At 39.2% G+C, this 20,638-nt stretch overlaps 2 protein-coding genes across 4 annotated transcripts in view; one reads left to right on the top strand and one right to left on the bottom strand.

Annotated features, from left to right (window-relative positions):
• SHOC1 (shortage in chiasmata 1) overlaps positions 1-10,960 on the top strand; it is a 60,322-nt gene extending 49,362 nt beyond the window's left edge. Inside the window, exons 22-29 of the mRNA XM_072860607.1 lie at positions 1,353-1,464; positions 2,502-2,623; positions 3,586-3,679; positions 4,693-4,824; positions 6,122-6,271; positions 7,423-7,594; positions 7,814-8,371; positions 10,750-10,960. Of these exons, the coding sequence (XP_072716708.1) occupies positions 1,353-1,464; positions 2,502-2,623; positions 3,586-3,679; positions 4,693-4,824; positions 6,122-6,271; positions 7,423-7,594; positions 7,814-8,371; positions 10,750-10,850 (1,441 nt within the window). The 3' untranslated portion in view covers positions 10,851-10,960. The remainder of the gene's footprint in view (positions 1-1,352; positions 1,465-2,501; positions 2,624-3,585; positions 3,680-4,692; positions 4,825-6,121; positions 6,272-7,422; positions 7,595-7,813; positions 8,372-10,749) is intronic.
• On the bottom strand, positions 465-20,508 carry GNG10 (G protein subunit gamma 10). 3 transcript variants are annotated; one of them, XR_012042341.1, is made up of 5 exons: positions 20,308-20,508; positions 16,652-16,783; positions 8,187-8,311; positions 7,085-7,153; positions 465-3,477 (listed from the first exon to the last, which is right to left on the bottom strand). XR_012042341.1 is itself a non-coding variant. In XM_072860610.1 (3 exons), exons 1-2 carry the CDS (start codon positions 20,386-20,388, stop codon positions 16,658-16,660), a joined length of 207 nt encoding a protein of 68 aa, XP_072716711.1. In that variant the 5' UTR covers positions 20,389-20,508; the 3' UTR covers positions 465-8,311; positions 16,652-16,657. The 3 variants fall into 3 exon arrangements, 2 of the variants coding, with proteins under 2 accessions (XP_072716711.1, XP_072716710.1); XM_072860610.1 differs by having other exon boundaries at positions 465-8,311; XM_072860609.1 differs by lacking the exons at positions 465-3,477; positions 7,085-7,153; positions 8,187-8,311 and adding an exon at positions 14,494-14,914 and having other exon boundaries at positions 20,308-20,502.
• Between the last annotated feature and the right edge of the window lie 130 nt (positions 20,509-20,638).

The following is a 20,638-nucleotide window of genomic DNA, read 5'->3' as shown; positions in this document are numbered from 1 at the left end:
TTTTGCTTTTTAGCTACCAGAGCTATGCTAAAAAACCAAACCAAACAACAGTAAAACAGTCTCATTTACTGACGCATCACAGCTTTTGGGGGAGGCTAAGTTAAAAACAAAAACTACTTTATTTGTGAAATTCAGATCTAATATTCACTTGATTTTGAATACTCTTTAACCTGTATAAAAATTTTCATGTTTGTAAATCATTGCACGTGTGCATTATTTTCCTTGACGTAATTTTCTTGCATTTTGCTTTCACAATAATAAATACCTGATAAAAGTACCTTTTATCATGGAGAGAAAAAAAGAAGAAAGAAATAGGGGACAGAGCAGCAGCATCTCTTAAATGTAGTGTCAGAGGTACAGATGGTTGATTTCACCATGTTGCTGAAGAGACATGCCAGTTTTGATCCTTGCTGTATCCTCGAGTCAGCTGTGAAGCCATTTTTGAGCTGTGTCTAATTACAGTTCAATAGGGAAAAAAAAATTATATGTTCGACATTTAAAATTTGAACATTTAATTTGGCATGCAGTTTTAAACTCTGACCTGTTCAGATTCTCTTTTCAGCCTGGCCATAAGCTAAATAGCCAGGAATGCTTTTTGGTACTTTCTCACTAGCTCCTTTTAGCACTGATCAGAAAAGCTTATAGTTCACTTTTATGTTAATGTCTGAATACACTCTCCATACAAGTTTCTAGATGACTTACTGCTGGCAAATTGAGGTTTAGGTCTCTTGTGTTTCCTACGGATGAGGCTAAGTAGTGTGACAATTGTCTTTTCTCCAGCTAAGGAGACCCTTAGTCAGCCAAGACTCCCCAAAAGCCCTAAGCATGTGATGTTCATTCAGTGAGTCTTTGCTAACGCAGCTGGTAACAGAAGGCTGTGCTGCTGGCAGTTCTTGTTCACTCAAAAAAAATTAGGATCATACCAATGGCAGTCAGGGAGCTTTCACTCACTTTGCTTTCCCTGTGCTGCACAATCATGAAAGGAAGAAAAGAAATGCAATATACATTTAATTACTCAAAGGAGTATCTAAGTATATTTTCTTTATTTATCTATGTTAGTTTCTGTATTATGTCTTTTTTTTGTAAACTCAAAGGCTGTATATCAAGGTCATATTTGGTGCAGTTAGCAACATAATTGAATTAATACAGTCATATTTCATTAAGTCACTGCTACATTGATGTGTATTCTTTGAATGTGTCTTAAAGTGAACTTGAGCATTTGAGAAAGATCAAGGTTTGAAAAGACTGTGTAATTTTAAAAATTGTGTTGACATGTATGTTATTAATTTCCTTTAAGAAAATATTATTACTTTACTTAACTGAGATTTAATAAAATAATTTGACTTCTTCAGGTACAGCATTACCTTTGTTGAAAGAAGCAGTAGTTACTCCTTAAGGCTCTTTGGAAGTACAGAACGATATGTTGTGTTGACAATAGATGAATGTACTGCTATCTTTTTGCAGGTACAAAATGAAACTAGTATGTCCAAATTCTGTTATGTGTTGGGTCACTTCTAGGCCATATCTGCAGCCTTCTAACATATCTTTTCTTCCTTGTAATCATACTTAATTGATGCATTGTCTCACGGCACAAATTATTTTAAAATTAATTAACTCCAAAATTCTGTCTGTGCCAGTTTGACTAGTTTAAAATGTTCTCATGTCTGTACCTACATTTCTTCACAGAAGCATAACACTTGACCTGAGATTGGATTGCATTAAATATAGATGCATACTTGAAAACAGGGTTGTATAAATGAATATTGAAATAGCCAATTGAATATATCTGTGACTATATCCTCTTACCAGTGTGCATGTTAATTCCTCCCATTTCAGACAGTTATCTGAATTAGTCTAGAGAATAATTTGTCCTACTTTTAATAAAAAATAATCGTCTAGACGATAGCATAATACTTAAATTTTGGTATGCAGCAAGACAGATTACTTTGCAGGTAGAACTGCTACTGAAAGATAGATAAAGAATAAAATAATCCATTAGTATTGCAAGCACAAGACAGATAGACATTCCTACATGCTACTGCAAATGCTGCTGCAATTAGCAACGTTGTACTTGATATATATTCAGTGTAGGTATAATATGATTTGTATAGGTTAAGTATTTCAGAGGTTTATAACAGTATTTTGCATTATTAAAGTTCTCAAAAATCTTAAGAACTTCCTAAAAAGTTAGTAGCAGTGTTTCCTTTTTACAGGAAGAAAAAAGAGGCATGAAGGAGTGAATCAGGTTTTTAAAGGTCAAACAAAATAAAAATTGGGAATACAACCTAGTTTTCCTGACTCCCAGATGTGTCTTTAATACCTATATTATTTAGCTGTATTTATCGAATCATAGAATCGTTTAAGTTGGAAAAGACCTTTAAGATCATCAAGTCAATGTTTGATCTAACTTCTGCATAATACAACAATGCATATGAAAAGCTTGTGACAGCCATGGTAATATATTTATGCAGTTTTTACTTTTTATATTATTTTTATGGTAGAGTATGGAAGAACTAAATTATGAGAAATCCTGTGACAATGTAATACTGAAGCTGATGGCATTATCACTCCAATATACATGCTGTTGGATTGTTTTCTATTCCAGAGAAAGACTGAGTTTAGAGTAAGTTATGAAATTCTTTTGTTGTCTTGGTATTTTCAAAACAAACTTATCACTAAAGGAAGCTGCTTATTAGAACAAGCTAACACTCTTTGTTCTTTGAATTTCTCTGTAGGAACGCATTTCTCTTAGAACAATATGAATATTGTAAGCTTATATTTCTAGTGTGCTTTGGACAATTTCACTTAGTTACAGTGTTGTCATGCTCCTACTGAAAAACTCAGCGGAACGATAGAACTAACAGCGATCACTGGAGACCCCAAAAAAAGTTATCAAAGATGTTTTTCATATGTCAGGATCTTTTTAGTCTTACATAAGAGATAAAGAAATGGTTGTTATAAAATAAGAGGATTTGAGGCATGTAATACTAACATGAGGTGTATTTCAAATCAACAGGTCCAGAAATTTCACTAAGGATATTAACCACTGGAATTATTCTTTATAACTGTTTGAAGTAAACCCCTGCAAGTACATGGTTATGAATTACTGTGTTAGCATCACTGTATATCATTTGCAAGAGGGAGATGTTCTTCAAGTGTTCTTCCAATCCATAAGTAGTTCTCCTTTTGCTATGGAAGCACAGCTTTTGTTTATATAGTTCATAAGCATTCCTTTATTACCTGTTGTGAATTTTTTTTTCTATGAGCAAGTGGTAAATATTCCATGCATCACCTTTCCTCTCTGTATGATTTTTCTCCAGTGACTGACCCTGATCCAGTCCTGTTGCTTCAGGCCAGGCTTGCTTTGCTGAGGGCTGACTCCATTTTATTCCTCACAGTGCATCCTTCAGCACTCAGTCACTTAATGTGTCCTAGTTCTCCTTTCACAGATATTAACGCTCCAACTGTACTAGTATTCTGAATTCCAGGAAATGAAACAGACATTTATTAACACATGGAACAAACATTTTGGAATTATTACATGTGCATATTAAATATTAACAGTCCAATGAAACTGTTTTATAGATACAGTCTCAGGGGAGACACTCTGCTTAACCTTGTCTTAATTTATGCCACTGTAATTGAACTTACACAGAAGTCAGAAGACTTTGAAGTGAAGGTAATTTTTCTGGTAACAACCTTCCTTTTTTAATTGTCACTGTATGATATTTCTAAAGTGCTTAATCAAGTATGCATTTTACATCAAAAACATAAAATAGCTCAAAATTACTAAAATAAGAGAGAGGAGCTTAATTCAGTGCTGCTGAAGTTAGTGAAAAGACTGTGTTGACTCCAGTACCAGTTGAATCCAATTCAAATAGCAGCTGAAGTGTTTTTATGACTAGGAGTCAAGAAATGAGAATGTACCTTTAACTTTATAAATTATGAGAACATGTATTAATCCTGTTTATGTCTTAATTTGAAGTGTCAGGTTAATATTATGTTACTAAGATAGTAGAAGAAAAGAAAGTGTAATTTTCTCTGCTGTCAGCTAGTTTGCTTTTTTTTTATGTGGCAGGGTAAATTAATTTTTTCATTATAAATCAGAAAATGCAGTATCTAGAATAATCAACGTTAAAAAATGGGGCAAAAGTTTCATTCGGCTTACCAAGTTGACGTCTGTAACATTTCTTTTGCATGATGTAGCATCTTTTTAGGCAATTTTTTACTTATTTGCCTATTAAAATTTGTTTCAAATTCATCTGGTTAAATTAAGGTTAAAGAAAGGACAAAGCTTTTTTCATTCCAGGTACTCAGCAGTGTAGTTCGTGTGGAAATTACTTACACCTTCAAAGTGTTACACATCTTCTTAAACTATGTTAGGCATCTCAGAATTACCTGTTTTATTAGGAACTCATTATACCCATAAACTTCATCACATATAAAAGACCTGTAGGATAAACTAATTTCGCCTACATAGGATTTGCATAAATAAGGAGTGTAATTTGCAGCCAAGCTAGTGGTCAGAAGTTGGAGTTCCTCTGCATGATAAGTGTGGATCAGGTTTAATTACTCTATATTACCCTCTATTGTGTTTAGGGTCACCTTTAAGCTTTCCCATTTAACTATTGTAGCAAAGTAAGACATTCCTTAGTATAACTTTTAACCAAAAATACTATGTGTTACTTTTAGGTAGTTCTTATGCCAGGGATTGAAGAGACAGCACTGGTAATTCGTCAGATTGTTGACAACATTTTGATAGCATCTAATATCAGTCCTCATGAGTGGCTGGACAAATCCTGGCTTTCTGTCTTGCCATCTGAGGTTTGCTTATCTTTCCATTAAATTACACTGTTTTCTTCCTGTTTCTCAGACTCAGAAAGTTCTAGGCTTTTTTTGTTGTTGTCTTAAAATTTATTATTAAAATAATCTTTATTATACACACACATATGTATAAAGTTTCTGTCATCCTTGCCAGCACAATTAGGTGCAACTTGGACTTTCCCCATGCTTTCACAATTAACCAGTAGAGAAGTTCATCCTCCACATCCGCTAGCCAGTGTGTATGGTTCTACAGTTCTAGGAACTAAGTTTGAAAAACCATCTAAATTGTAAAAGATAAACATACAATGGCTCACTCGGGCAGGAAGCCAAATTAATCAGTGCTGATCCATTACTGAAGTCAATGGTGTTCCTTACAGACTTGCTTTAATACAAGATAGTAGAAATTTGTTTAACTTCTCATGCAATAGTTGATATTGGATATTTACAGTAAATGCTGGAACAGGTCCATCAATCACAGCCTAATATATGATGTTTATTAACTTGTGTATTAAGGTTTTAAAATTAAACCTACAGATTTGTTCATTTCATATGGAAGCTTTGAACTCTTGTAAAGTCAAGATCCTTTTTGGCTTTTGCAAAATTCAGAAGCATTTTAAAGCAGGTATTGGCATAGACTTTCAAGTGTGGGATACTGGATTACAGGTTTTCCAATTTAGAGATTAAGGATACTGGTAAAAAACTGAGGAGTCATTCATTGTATTTTGTCTCTGTTAAAGGTATTAGATCCTGGCATCTGTTGAGTGCAGAGCTCTATGAAAGGCAGGAACTGGAAGCTGACATTCTTAAAATGCTACAGCTCTCAACTTGCTACCATCTGTGTGGCATTCAAACTCCCCCTAGTAACTCCTGCTTTTGGCACCTATCTCATTGCTGTTTACAAGTGTAACTTCTGTAAAACAAAGCCAGCTTTGTCAGTTTGTCCTGACTTAGGTAATTTTCTTCAAAATGGAGAATAAACAGTAAAGCTGGTAATGCGTTTTCAAATCAAGTTTACATGATTCACTGGTTTCACCCTTTAGAAGAGAAACATCTTTAGACTGTGCTTGCTTTTTATCAAACTATTATGCAGAACTTCCCCTTTTGCACAAATGATACACCATTACATCTGTAGTAAAAAAAAAAGTTTTCATAGGGCTGTAAAAGTGCACTGTTTGAAAGCTCTATTTCTGTGATATACTGTATGACCTATTCATAGGGATGTCATTCTGTAGAAACAGAAAAACAGGGAAAAAAAGTTTGTCAGATATCAATCTAACAAAATAATTTCAATTTCCAGACAGAGAAATGCCTGCTTACTTTTCCATGTATCAACCCTCTGGTTGCTCAGTTTATGTTAAAGAAGGGATCGTCGCTGAACAGGTTATTTCTTGCAAGCTTTGATCAACTTCAGGATCTTCTGCCAGAGGTTCCAAAAAAAGTTTTAAAGGTTGGCCAAAATTAAATATGTATTAGATCAATCTTTTTGTACTGTTGTAATACAGGTGTTTTTTAATCTGAAGCTACATGCACATTTGCTGGTATCATTTAAAAATGAATTATATGCTTTAGCATATCATTCATATCTAAAATGTTGAGCCTGCTAATTCTCATCAGATTTTGCCAAATCGCCATTATGTTTGTGTGAAGATGATTAGAACATTTCCTGACCTGGAAAAATACTCATTTGATCAGCTTCCTTTTCAAGCTTCATTGTATCAAGTATTGTATCAGCATACAAGCATATATGTTTCCCTAATATAAGAAATGTTTTCCAATTAAGTATTTCCAGGACTTTTGTCCATCCTTTCCTCCTTCCCTCCTTCCCTCTCTCCCTCCTTCCTTCCTTTCTTCCTTCCTTCCTTCTTTCCTTCCTTCCTTCCATCCGTCTTACACAATAATAAACCCACCACTTATAAATTCATAGTACTAAGCATTTGAAAGAGCTGTAGAAGTTAAGATGAAGAATTCCACTCACTAAAGTGTCCACTTTGCACTTAGAATTGTGTGCTCCTACTGTTTCAGTTGGGCCCAGTCTGGGAAAATTATAGACTGATTATAGTTAGCTAATTAGATAAAAAATGCACAGCCTTTATCAGTCAAGAAAATGGGAGGACAAACTTCCACATCAGAAGCATTCAGTTAAGGTGAAGGAGCAAGTGAACAAATATTTGGGCACTGAATATCAAGTGGTGCATGTTATTGTAATAACTGCATATGTGTAAAGCCATGTCTACTGACTGAAAAACAGAAAATATCTTACCAGTTTAATTCGTCTATGATGTATGATATGCGCCAATCCATTGCAGACACTACTTCCTACAGTCCTGGACTAATGAAAGAGAATAAAGTATATTAAGGTACTGATTTTCCTGTGTTTCAAGAGACAGGCTATTACCTACTCTGTTTATAGATTTAAGATAGGTGGCACATTGTCTACTGTACATGCCTCTCCTTCTGTATTGGTAAGTCTTTTTTTTTTCTTTCCAGTACACAGAAAATTATACATCTTAAAATCCTAACAACTGGTTTAACTTTTCATATTTGACAGTGTAGACATGTACTATAAACACTCCTCAAGTATCTTTTTTTTTGTTTCAGCATTTTAGTGACATGACATCTTTGTACAGCCTAAGTGCTGCTGCTCCACTAGAAACAGAAGTGAAAGGTGCATCACCCCCAGAAAACCGGAATAACTTCAATACATTTTGTCCAGATTATAAACAAAATCATCAGTCTTTAGAGCTGCTTGGTAAGGCACAAAAGAGCACAGGTAATATCTTGAATTACTACGAAAATGTGTCTCCTCTGAAACCAAGTGAAAAGCTGAGTGGATTAGAATCTTTTTCTTCTAATCGTGGAAAGGTCCATTATTCTGAGGAGGCAGACTGCAATTGAAATGCTCAATGGCATCTTGATTTTCTGTAAAATGTAGAGAAATAAGCTAGTTTTTCATTCTCCAAACAGAATGGTTCAAATTTTTCTCTACCAGGACCGTCTCATATGAATTCTGAAGCCATAATTCCTCCATTGAATCATCATCAGGGTTTTTTTGACTCTGATCTTCCAAGCTATATGCAAAAGAAATCATGTTCTTCAGAAGTAATTACGGGGAGGAAGCAGAATTTCTTTGCTGTGCCAAAGGACTGTGAAGATTTTGCTCATGTAGGTGTTATGACTTCTCTTCATGTTCAAAGACAGCCTTTCAGGACGCACTATAGCTCTGATCATTCTTCCAAAAACTATGAAAAAGAGGATTTCTTTGCAACTTTCAGTGACTATGCACCTCAGGAGAGCTCTAAGAGTTTTCTAGAAGAATTCAGAGACACAACATTTAAGAGCCCAGAAATTCAGATTGACCATACCCCATGGAATGACTCTTCATCCACAGGCCCATGTGATTCATTTGCATCTGATAGTTTTCTCTCTGATTTCTTTGTTGACCCAGATGAGCTTCAAAGTCTGAATTTTCACCAAATAGGTAGAGGATCTAAAGGAAGGAGAAAACAAAGTCCACCATTGTTATGGACAAAAGAAAAAAATAGAACAGGTATGTCCAAAGCAAACAGAATTTGCTGAAATTCTCTTTGTAACTCAACTGGAAACAGGAGTATCTGTAAGACTAGATTTTGTATTTTCTTCAAATAGTTGTTAAATCCAATCCAAGCCAACAGTTGCATGTTTCCTTTACTAAAAATCTTACTTGCATATATATTTCTTCTGTGATAAAATGTTCCTAAACATTTATTTTCTGTTTTGAGCATAAAGAATATTTAAAAAACCCAATAGAATTGTGTTACTGCCATTATTTTCCCTTGGTAAAATATTGGGAAAATGTAGTTCTCCAATATTGTAAGCTTCAGCCTCTTCTCTTTTTGACAGCGCCTGAAATGTGCATAATAAACATGCCAGAATTATTTTAAAAGTTATGGGAAATACTATTTTGTAAACATAGGTTTGGACAAAAGGGGAAAGAAAAGACTAGAAAGTATTTTCTCTAAAGGACAAAAAGTAGATTCAGCAAATTCAGAGAGCAAATTTAGATACTACTAATGGCTGTGTTTTGCTGTTGGCATTAATAGAGTAAGAATTTCACTCTGACAACTTTCAAAGTTTGTTTCATACAGTTACCTTATTCTTGGAATATTTTTTTTAGCTAATGTCTCCAGGGCTAACTCTCCATCCTGAAATCATTCCAAAACATAGTTCCTCAAATAGATGGTACAGTGTGTACTTCAAAACTTTGTTTATGCTGAAGGTGTGTACAGTCCTTATGGAAAAGCTTCAGGCTTCTCTTTTTTTTCATAGTTTTCTTATCCCTGGTTTACTTTCTCAAATATAGTTAGCTTGAGACCTTTTTTGATAAGCCATAATATGTACCCATGGAGTCTTAAAAGTAAGAAAGTATCACTAGTCCCTATCAGACTAAGTATTGCTGTATCGTATACTGTAGTATTTTTTAAATTCTGCTCCTTCCCTATAGGTGAGGTGCCACGTTCTTTAAAAATCCAAGGTTAAGCTTCTTAAATAAAGTGTTTAACTCCTAGTATAGGTGATTTAATTTATGTTTTCGCTATTGCTGCCTGTTGTTAAATCTCTTGGTGGTACAGCAAGGTCAGCACAGCATTAAATGCTTTCACTCATTAGATCAGACTCATTCATGAAAACACAAGTAACTCATTGATATCATTATGTTTCATGAGCTGCTTAAGGCAATTATGGAAGTAAAGAGAGGGAAAGTTAATTGGATATGGTGAACTGCTTTTAATTTTCAGCCTATGTAAATTAAAATGTTCATACAGAAACTCTGAACAGACCTGTTGCCTCTCCATTGGGATTAAAATTGAGACCTGGAGTATTGCTGGGTAGTTAAACAGTATTTCAGTAACCTGTAACTGGCACTGATAGTATAAAATTCTAAATACAATCAGTAGAGATCGGGCCAGATTCTTCTGGTACCACGTTTTACAGCATTCTAAAAACACTGTGATCTCTGACTGATAAGCTTTCTGTAATACTCTTGCCCAGTAGGGCAAAGGTATACTTAAATCTTAATCAAATCAAAAAAGGAAAAGTGATTTTTGCTGTAGATTTTGGAAGAATAGCCTTATTTTACTTTATTATTCACTAGCAAGGGGAAAAATAAGTATACTAAATAGTTGTGCACGCTAATAAAAAAAAACCAAACACCTTAATACAGTGAAAGCCTTCTGGAGTCCCAAATGTAAGAAATGTGAAATCCCAGGTTTAAGAAACGGGTAGAGAGTCAAGTTAAAAAGACACACTGGGAACCTCCAGGGATTTCTTCAGGCTTCAGATCAAACTTTTATTAAACCACAATTAACGCCAATATGCCAAACCAGTCTTTCCACTGGAACAGATTAAATTCTTAGGTCAGTGTTAAAGTTTTCTGACAATACTTTTTGTAAAGACTAAACAGAATTTTCTTACAGTGACTTATTTTGAAAAAGCAACTTCTCAAATATTTTATTGTAAAAGTACTTGAATCTTAAGAATGTAAGTAGCTTTTTTAAACATTGTGGAAACATGAACGTGTCTCTCGTTAAAAAGAATTAACTTTCACAATTACTGAATAGTAGTGAGTAATATTAATAAAATAGAAATAAGCATTAAAATCTTAACTGAAATATTATGGTTAAGCATAGTGCAGCTTGATGTATTTATTTTGTATATCAGGTCCTGTATTATTATTACAGGACAATATGCATAAAACTGATCAGTAGTAGTAAGTAGTAGTTAATATTAATCTGTACACATTTAATCTTATGGCAGTTGATGCTTTTCATACAGAGTATACTGGTTAAAGCTAAAGTCTGTTACTGCTTCTGAGAAACACATAGTTAAGTCTGCATCCGTGTTGTATTTGTAGTTTATCATACATGTGTTTTCTTTCCACTTCTTTTCCAGATCCAGGATTTGCAGAAGTACCAGAGTTCAAAAAAAGGAGATTGACTTATGAAAGAGTCCCTGGAAGAAGTGATGGACAAACACGTCTTAAATTCTTCTGAATGGAATGGGTATTTGCATACTACACATACTTTTTAAAATTCTTAAGCTCTTTGAAGGGAAATAGATTAAATTTTTGTTGTTGTTGTTCATTTTTAGAGAGAAATTAGGGTTTGGGAATCCTTAGTAATTCTTTTGTATGTTTTTAAAATTTTACTAAACAAACTAGTTCCTTGAATCTGGAGAATTACTGCTTCTCTGTTGGTTCTCATGGATGATATAAAGGTACTGTGTCATTCTTAATACAAGAAATAAAATGTGAATTAAAAAAACCAGACACTGAAGCTCAGAGTTTTCAAGGCACCTACATTTGCTCCCTGAGCATGCAGCTTTCCAAACGTAAAGAGGGACTAGGTCTGCCAGAATCACAAGGCTGCTCATAAAGTCTTAGATCTTTCTTGCACTTATAGCTGTGACCCTTTGTATTTGTCCCTTGGGCTCAGTTCCACTTCTTTCTGACAGCTCCTTTAGAAACCATGTGATGAGTTCCTGAACTGCCTTTAATCATAATTGAGCTACAGAAACAACCCATTTGTTTTATGGACAACATGTGAAAGATATGTTGAAATTTAGGATTCTAATAGATTTGATCCAGAGAATTAAGCTGTGACCCTAGCTCTCTGCATAATCTGGTGGAGGCCATTTGTTGGCATCCACATTTTTCAGCCTGCTACAGTGCATTGGCAAATAGGGAGAGGAGAGTCATCTGGGAGGCAGTGCCAAATACTGTAGGCTACAGCTGGAAGGGGTAAGAGGGAAAAAAAAAAAAAGGCATCTCAATTGCAAGTTACAGAAGAGAGAGGATAGAAGAGTACCCGAACCCTCACTTTCCATCAAAAGATTTGGCAACAAAAATGGAAATATGTGTGGGAGCAACAGTAACTCCATTCTGCTGCAGGAATGCATACACAGTTTGCACAGGCATGCCTGCCACCTCCAGAATGTCAGTGTCTGTTCAGTGGCCATCCGCTGAGATGATTCAGTTTTCAAACTCACAAATCTTTTTAAGTTTGATGTAATAACAGAAAGGGGAAAAAAAAAAAAGAAAAAAAACCCCAAGTTTATGGTTTATGCTTGCTATGCTTCCTTGACATTGAGCCTTCATTAAGCAAATATTCACTATTTGGATAAATAAAACCTGCACTTAGGAGAGAAAGCTTTGGTCTCTCAGACAAAATGGATTGCTGAGTTTTAGCTGAGAATTCCTAAAAGCTATGAAGACAGCACTAATAGCAATTTTATTTCACAGTAATATCCCCAAATTATTTGTACCCAAATTGTTTGCAGACTTTAGAAAACACCTTTCAAGTGTAACATAAAAAGACTTTTAGTAGAATTGCAAACAAGCTAGTGTTTCCCTATTTTGACCAGAGTAAGAGAAAGACTTAAATAAAAATTGCAGTTTGCTTACTATTTCTGGCCCATTTTTGTGGTCACTTGACCTAACCATTTTCCATCTCTCTGCATCATGGGTTTGGCTCTGTTTTTCAGAACTGTCTCCCAAATTGCCAGGCCCAGGAATCTGTTCTTTTAAGAGTGCAGCTCTGCAAAGTCTCAGTCACAGATGACCACGGTGAAGAAAATTATAGCTGCCACTGCCAAGCTATGTATTTATGTCCTCCGTTCCCACAGGCAAAGGCTGACACCAGAACTTTCACATGAACAGTCATGGAAGACTAGCTCAGATAATCAATAGATCACTTCAAAAACAAAGGCATGTTGCCTACATTAAATAAGTAAAGAAAGTTCAAGTGCTATCTGCATTAAGTTCCATTAGGTAGAAGAAATGTTAGTGTACAGTTAGTTACTGGCAACATAGCGGAAAATAAGGAAAAGGGCTTGCAATAACCTGTTGTTTTTTACTCTATTTGTTTATGACTCTACACCTCTCACAGATATGTACACTGAGAGATGATAGCAAGAAGAGGGGCCTTGTGGCTCATGTGAGGCACTTAGCATACAGATGTGCGCATCCACTTAATTTGCTTTATTGTGGACACACTGCCCTGAGAGCAAAGGGGTGTGGCAAGCACACTCCTCTGAAGAGACTGGAATCCGTGCCTTCCTCCTGTGGGACTGCAGAATAACCACCACGCTCACAGGTACACCAGGGCGTGGTAGTTATCCCAGTCCATCTCACAATTGCTGCACAGGTCTTTCTATCTGCTGCTGGTGCGAGAAATGGACGCAGTCAGGACCTGCAGTACGCTCACAGCGCTGCTCCTCTGACACTTGCTGACCGTGGTGCTCTAGCTGAAAGACACCACATGGAGCTGGGCAGGGCAGCCCAGAGACAACAGCAGTCGACTGGCTGGCTAGCAGCAGCTGCTTTCTCCTGCACACTGTAATTTGGCAGCTCCTTATGCCAGCTCAGCAGCCACTCCAGAACCCAAACTCCAAGTGAGGATGCTAAGCAGGCAAGCATAGGCAGCAGGAGGGGCTGGGGAGAGAAACAGATGTGGGGACAGGGGGAGGTTTTATTGCGGGAGGTAAAAAATACGAAGGGTTTGCCTGGGAGGGAGTGGCCAGCAGACAGATGCTGGCTGTTCAAAGGCATTTGATGCATACTCTCATCCCTCTCCCTCCCTCCCTGACTTGAGCATTTTGATCTCAATCTGAGCCTGTGATCACCTCTGCACAAGTAAGAATAACCATGCTTCCTCTAGACTTCCACAGTGTGGGCATGTGCTGAGTACTAGAAGAAAAACTGCCATATTCAAATAGCCTACAATGAAGGGAAGCCAAGAGCGAAGAAAAGCTCTTAAGGACGGACATTCTCCTCTGTATTTAGAGGCACAATACTTATTGGCAGTATCATCACTCTCATTTCAGTGTCTTCCTCCAGGACAGCAGGCATGAAAATCTTTTGACAAACACTGAACTGCCTGGAGGACACTCATTGCACCATTTCAGTAAATATTCATGAAAATTAAATACTCGTATTGCAAACTTCTTCGTTACAGTTTAAAAATGTCTGAGCCTGATAACATTGTTACTATTTACCACAAAAATGAAGAGCTATTAAATAGGATTTTTCTATTCATAAGACACATTTTCCAAAAATCTAACAGCAACTTTCTCTTACCAAAAGCCAAATAGCTTGAGGCCTCCCCTCCCACTGCAAAATCAAAGTATCCTCTTCCTTACAGTATCTGTTCTTTGTGACAATTAAACAGTGAGTTCAAAGCCAGTAGGGAAAGGAGTTTTATTTCCAAACTTCTAAAAGATTAATACAAACAATAGAAAGTAGACAAAATTAAAAACCTATTAAAAAAGTTAGTTGTCCTTGTAAAAGTGCTCTATAAAAAACCGAAGGCAAATGACCAAGCACATTTTAGTAAGTTCTGTGTATTGCAAACCTTGACAATTATGCATGCAACTATCTTTGGGTGTTCGTGGATTTTTAGTGTCTGTTTGGTCACATGTTAAACACATCAAGGAAACTCCACCATGGCAGTACCTTTACAAATACAAATTAGGAGAAGTATTACAGATTAGAAGTCTTGTAAGAAACATGCCTTAGGAATCAAGCCTCTGCTACACATTGTGTCCAGCAGTTTCTAATATGTGTCATTCATGGACTTAGATGCACTTGAAAAAAAACTGTAGTTGGTTCTAGGTCTTGCTAATGGAAGCAAAATTCCCCCCTGAGAACATTACTTCAGTACTAACAGCATTTAGTTTTATACTTTAACGATTCACTTTTTGGATGTTTTATTTTGGAAAAAACAAATAGTTTTTACTATCGTTCCAGAGTAACAGTTTACTAAGATAGGACTAAGTAATTTGGTAAAAATTCGTGTGTTTTTCTTTTCTAAAATGTAAACTTCTCAAGTAATATTTGTATAGTTAGCGTACTGTAGTAACAATGGTGACAATTGTGAAAAGAGTAAGAGTTACATTAAAAAACTTTAAGAACATTAGCAAAAGCTAGTGAAGTACGGATACACAAGAACAAACATTGTTTTAGCCACACAAAAGTTAGGACATAGAGAGAGACTTTTCTTGTGAAGGCAGGCAGTTGTTATTCATGTCATGCTTGAAGGCTACTTTCCGTTGACCTTCCCTGTAAGAGGAAAAAAAGGTTTATTAAATGCTATCTTCCTATGCTGATATATTTCTCTTACAAATTATAACACAAAAGCTCCTTTGCACTGAGAAAAATTGAATAACCACTTTCCTTTGTTGGATGTTGGCATCCTTGAATATTATAAAATTCTTTAATTGGCTTTTCTACTTTGCTCTCATTTGTTTATGATCCTAAGATAACTAAATAATAATAAATAAGATAATTGATCTATCAACAAAAGATGACTAATGACATCTTGGGTTGAGCTATGCATTTCTACAAGTATCATAAGTTAACCCTCAAACTCCTTTGAGAAAATATTTTGTATCCTGTCTAGATGATGCAATCAAACTTAAATCCTAGAAATACATACATACACACACAGAGACACAAAAAAGAAAAAGCAGAAAGGCTGCTTCAATAACAGAAGGACACATGCAACAGTCACTATCAATTTTATCTTACTTGCAGGAAGAATTAAGGGTAGCACCTAAATTAAGAAAATCTGCTTGTGCTTCTCCCCGTTCCAAGTTTTTCCAGAAGAGCACCTCATGCTCAGTTGTTCTCTCTCTTCAGGTTCAATCCTGTTTTGTCAAACCTATGTAGCAACAATCAAAACCACGCTTTTGATGAGGCACAAGCACAACTGCAAGCTCAGGAACCCTGGCAGCAGGAACGGGAAGATTTTACAAGTACTTTATGTTCCAGTTTAAATTCTGCCCTTAAAGAAAACGTTCATTTTCACTTTGATAGCACTCTCAAAGAAAGAACAGAATTCAGTGGTTCTTCCTCTCTCTGTAGTTTTTTCAGCTCTTTAGCAGGAGCTATTTTTATTTTTTCTTTTAAAGAAGAGTAACCACTTCTCTACTTCCACGTTTGTCATGCAGAAGAAGTAAGATTTTCCAACAAAAGTTATGGTGTGATCCTGCCCAAGACTACTAGCACACACGGCCTTTCTTCCTCCTGCTGCAATCACTGACATCTGTGTGACAGATGGGAGAGACAATAGCGGGAATCACGGAACTGGATCCCAAAGATTTGCAAACGCTGGATGGTCACCCACCACCCTGCAGGTGTTACGCAGCTACAAGCAATGCGGAGCGCTAAGGCAGACAGAGCTGTGGGAGTATCTCATCCTTTAGACCTGTGCTGAAAAAGGTTAGGAAGGATGTGATTACAGATTGCCTCAGCTCCTCTCTGCTTCCACCGCTTTTGGTGCTGTACAACAGTAACAAGAGAAAGAGCCTAAGGACAAACACAGCCAAATGACCTGCAATATGACATTGAAGACAAAATGTATTTTAACAAGGTTCTTGCTTAAGCTGTGAGCTAGTCATCAGAACACATACAACTACCACGGCTTAGTTTTACTTCAAGCTGGGTACGTGACTGGTTTTTATGTCTGGCTGTGTCAAACGCAGCCGTGTGTCACAGACCGTTTTTATTATTTTGGATGCTGCAAATGACCCTAGAGCTGCTCAAACACAAAAACTGACCAACCAAACAAAAAAACAACTCATAAACAAAACAACTCTAGGAAGAGCTGTAGGAAAGAGATATGATTAAATTACCACACCTAAAAGAAACAGAAAACAATCTGTAGAGCCAGCAGGGAGGTGATGAACGTTTCACTACCAAGAATTCAACATTCAAACAACTATCATCATGTGCCCTTGTCCGTCCTAGGGCTTGAGTTTCAAATCAGAGTTGTTGTGGTATCTGTGACTTTATTACCTGATTTCAGAGTAGAGCACAGGATCGGGGTTCTCGAAAGGGATTGCTCCCCGCAGGAACCCCAACAAGCAAGGCATCTTTGCAGGCATTTTGCATACAGTACTGCTGGAGTTCTGCAGCTGCCTGAGAGACCTGTGTAAAGGAGAAAGAAAAACAAATCCAGAGAGGAAACTAATTCATTCACAAGCATCTATTAGGCATTTCCTCTTGAAGAACCGTTATCAAACAGAGCTGGAGAGCAGCCAAGTCAGCTCTTGTATTCTAAACCACCAAGTAAATCAGCACAGACGCACATTTACAAAGCTCCAATGAAACACACATGAAATACTGTGCCAGTGATGAGCCAGAGGAGCGTAGAGGACTGAGGTGCAAGTGCGATGGAATTTGTCCTCATTAAAATGCACGGGGCCATGACCACAATATTTTCCAGTCTACTGTCCTGTTTTCAGGTTTATATTTGAACTTTTATATCCTCAGATAATTTATAAAAAGGATTTTCATTTCCAAACTGTTAAGCAGCACAGCACATAACAAGGAATGAAAGCAAAAAGATGAGGGTGAAGAGCTTTTTAAGTCCAACTTGCCACCCTCTCCTAGCAGTGAAGTGAGGGCTTCAAATCCCACACTCTGGCTCCCAAAGAGGACAGTCCAGAGCTGCAGAACAAGCCCAGGAACCCAAAGGCAACATGCCTCCAGCACTGAACTCCCCTGCTCTCCCTGTGGACAGCGAGTCAGTCGTGTGCCTGTATTTTTGAAGGAAAAGACAGGGGAATTCCCAATCTCTCAGACACGCATTGGTAACAGCTGCAGGGAACTGTCAAAATCCATGCTGTCTGCTACATTTTTTATAAAAGGAAATACTGAGCATATTGGTGGGAATGCAAGTTCCCCTCTGACCTCACCTCTGCCTTCATTACAGGACTCCTGAAATACTGAGTTTTCTTCCTACACAATTTTGCAGTGCTGCCAGCGGGGGGACGAGACAATAGCCAGAAGGACCATCCACACTTCCCAGCCTCCTGACTGATGGGGCCACCCAGGAGCCCTGATGGGATTTTGGTTCTGGGTCATCCCATCCAACAGCATCTGGAAGCGTGTGGGAAATCTGGCCTAGCGCACACTTTTGTGTGCTATTTCGCTGCTGTCCTGTTCACTGCCTCCAAACTCTCCTCCAGGACACTCGTCCTGGTAACTGCCTGAATTCACCTGGCAGCTGTCGGCATTTCAAGGAGTTGTTAAGCATTTTCCCACAGCCTCCCAGGCTCTCTTGAGCAGAGTACAGGGAGAAGTATCCGCAGCAACGAACCCTGCTCATCAGTGGGCTTTGTCACTCCTCCCTTCCTTGAGGAGAACCTCTTCTGGAGGCTGCAAAGGTCTCCCACCCTGCCCAGCCCCTTGGACCCTCTGCAGCATTAGCACCCTTGCCTCAAGCACAGTGCTGACCCCTTTCTGGTACCCAGCTGTGCACCACACAGCTATCAGGCAGAGGTGCCACTTGCCAACACTGAGAAGGCCAAGGCTGCGTGGAGCTTTTTCCTGGGAAAACGAGCAGAGAGTCATTCAGGGCACGGCTTGCCCTGTGAGCACAGCACAGTTAGCTGTTCCTCACGGCATCTCCTTGCACTTCGCTGCTGAACTCTGCAACATGCACTGAGCTATATGTATATCCTGGTGCTCCTGGAAAGATACAAACCTCATTTTTGGCACCTGTGTGAGAATTATCCATATGGCAGCAGACTGTTGTTCTAGGACAGATCTGCCTACTCTTAGCCCTACCTACGCCCCTGTAACATTCCTCACTCCTCCAGTTCACACAGAAAGTACAAGCGTTTCTGCCATATTTCATCACAGGACAAACACGCTCCTGCGGCAGCCTCCTGTGTGCAAGATACGTGTGGGTACTTCTTTCCTACTTGGTTTCCTCTTTCTGAAAATACTGTTCCTGTCTGCTTTTTCAGCTGGCAGGGTAAACAAAATCACCATTGGAACTTTGGTCTATGGGATGTATTTTTAAAAATCCTTTCATATCCAGCTTCCGTCTGAAAACACATTCTCTATTCAAAGTAGCCAAAACAATGTTTTCTCCTATCTCAGTGTCTGCTAAAACTGATCCAAGTGGTTTTTCACCAGCTGAATATATTCCTCACTGTTTTTATACTGCATGTCACAAAACCCTAGATGACGCTTTTTATAAGACACATTTTTCATCATGCATCATTTCACTTGTGATTATAAAAAGACATGAAGAGGTTCCTAGAACAGCAGACCTGGAAAGAGACTGCTGTGCACAATGCTGCAAGAAAGATGAGACTGAGGTCTTACCAAGGACGAGCCTCCCTGGAGTACAAGCAAACCCAAAATAAATATGTATCCTTGAGAAGTCCAGCTCCAGAATATGTCACTGCCACAAAGTAACCCCCAATAAACTACAAACTCCATCTTTTATACCCCCTCCCTGCCCAAAAAAAAAGCGGGGCGGGGGTATATGCCTCAAAATGAGCAGGAAGAGAGATCCAGGCTATTGCTGGTGGTATAAAGCAACAGAAATGTTTGGTCAACCGTTTCCGTGTTAGACAATACCCCTCTTGCCACATGGGCCTACATTTGTACTCTGCATCGTGCCGTTTCTCACAGATTCTCACACATCATTGCAGTGATAAACTACAGTCGCTTTTAGTGAATCAAACATCTGGCGACTCAGTACTCACTAATAAAATTTAGTAACATTACTGAATTGATCAGGATGATGTCCAGAACCCGTAGCGATTTCACCTTCCAATGGGCACTTCAAATATTCAGCAGTCCAGGACAGGGACAGTGAGAAAAGGTATTCTAAATTATTTTAAAATCAATTAGCTAAGTTCCTGCAGCTCAATGCACTGGCACTGTCCTCAGACTAAGGAAGCTGGTGCTTTGTGACTGGCCAGAGAAAAATGGCAAATGCACGGAGGTGATGAGAGAAGAGGAAAGCGCAGGATACAAATTAATTTGACCTTCGTCACTTCACAGCCTATGCTGGATTTTGTGCGTGCCTGGAAAGAATTGTTTTTGCAAAGCGATTGTGGCCCCTCACACCTGCTGGGAACCTCCAGGCGCCTCGGAGTGGTCTGCACGGGTGAGCCTGGGCTGCCAGAGGGGAAAAAAAAAAAACAAACCGAACAACAAACCTCAGGAGCTAGCAGATGACAGGGCCGCCTCGCTAGCCTGTCTTTGTCTGGAAATCTGCAAGCGGAAGGTTCATGCATGCGTAGAAAATCGCCTGCTTTCCCCAAGTGTGTCGGCTGCACAAAGACACACCGCCTCTCCCTGCAAATCCTGCCAGCCCTCAGACGCGGGGGGAAGTCGGCCGGCTCAGCTGCGAGGAACTCCTCTCGATTACCATGCGTGCTTGTGCAGCACTAATGAGGTGCTGCTGAATTATTTACCGCATCTCCTTCCACCAGGGAACGGCACCCACTCCGCCGCGCCCGCGGGGCCGGCAGCCGGGGCTCGGAGCCCCCCAGGGCACACGCACCCCTCGCCCCCTTCCCCCCGACCCGCTCCCGGGGCGGGCGACGCGGACAAAGCGGGAAGAAAGGGCAGGAGCCGCTCGCCTCCCCCGCCCCGCCGCGCAGGGAGAGGCAACCCCCGCCTCCCGCCGCGGGGGCCCGGCTCACCTTGATCCTCTCCACGGCCGCCTCCAGCTTCAGCTGCTCCACCAGGCGCTGCATGGTGCTCAGGCTGGCGCCCGACGACATCCCCGGGCCGCGGAGAGGACGGAGGGCAGCAGGCGGCGCGGATCCCCGGACCTCGGCGCGGCGCCGCTCCCTCCGCCGCCGCGGAGCCGCCCCGGGGAGGGGCCGGGGCCGGAGCCGGGGCCGCTCCCGCTCCGCCCGCAGCCCCCGCGGCACCGCCCCGGCACTGCCCGCCCGCCCAGCCCCGCCTGGCGGCAGCCCTGGCTCAGGAGGGCTCAGGCTGCTTTGCGGGCGGGAAACCTTGTTGGTTGAA

Source organism: Ciconia boyciana, chromosome 4 (genome assembly GCF_034638445.1).
Source record: "Ciconia boyciana chromosome 4, ASM3463844v1, whole genome shotgun sequence".
NCBI classification, from domain to species: domain Eukaryota; kingdom Metazoa; phylum Chordata; class Aves; order Ciconiiformes; family Ciconiidae; genus Ciconia; species Ciconia boyciana.
This window is presented reverse-complemented; position numbering and strand designations above follow the sequence as displayed.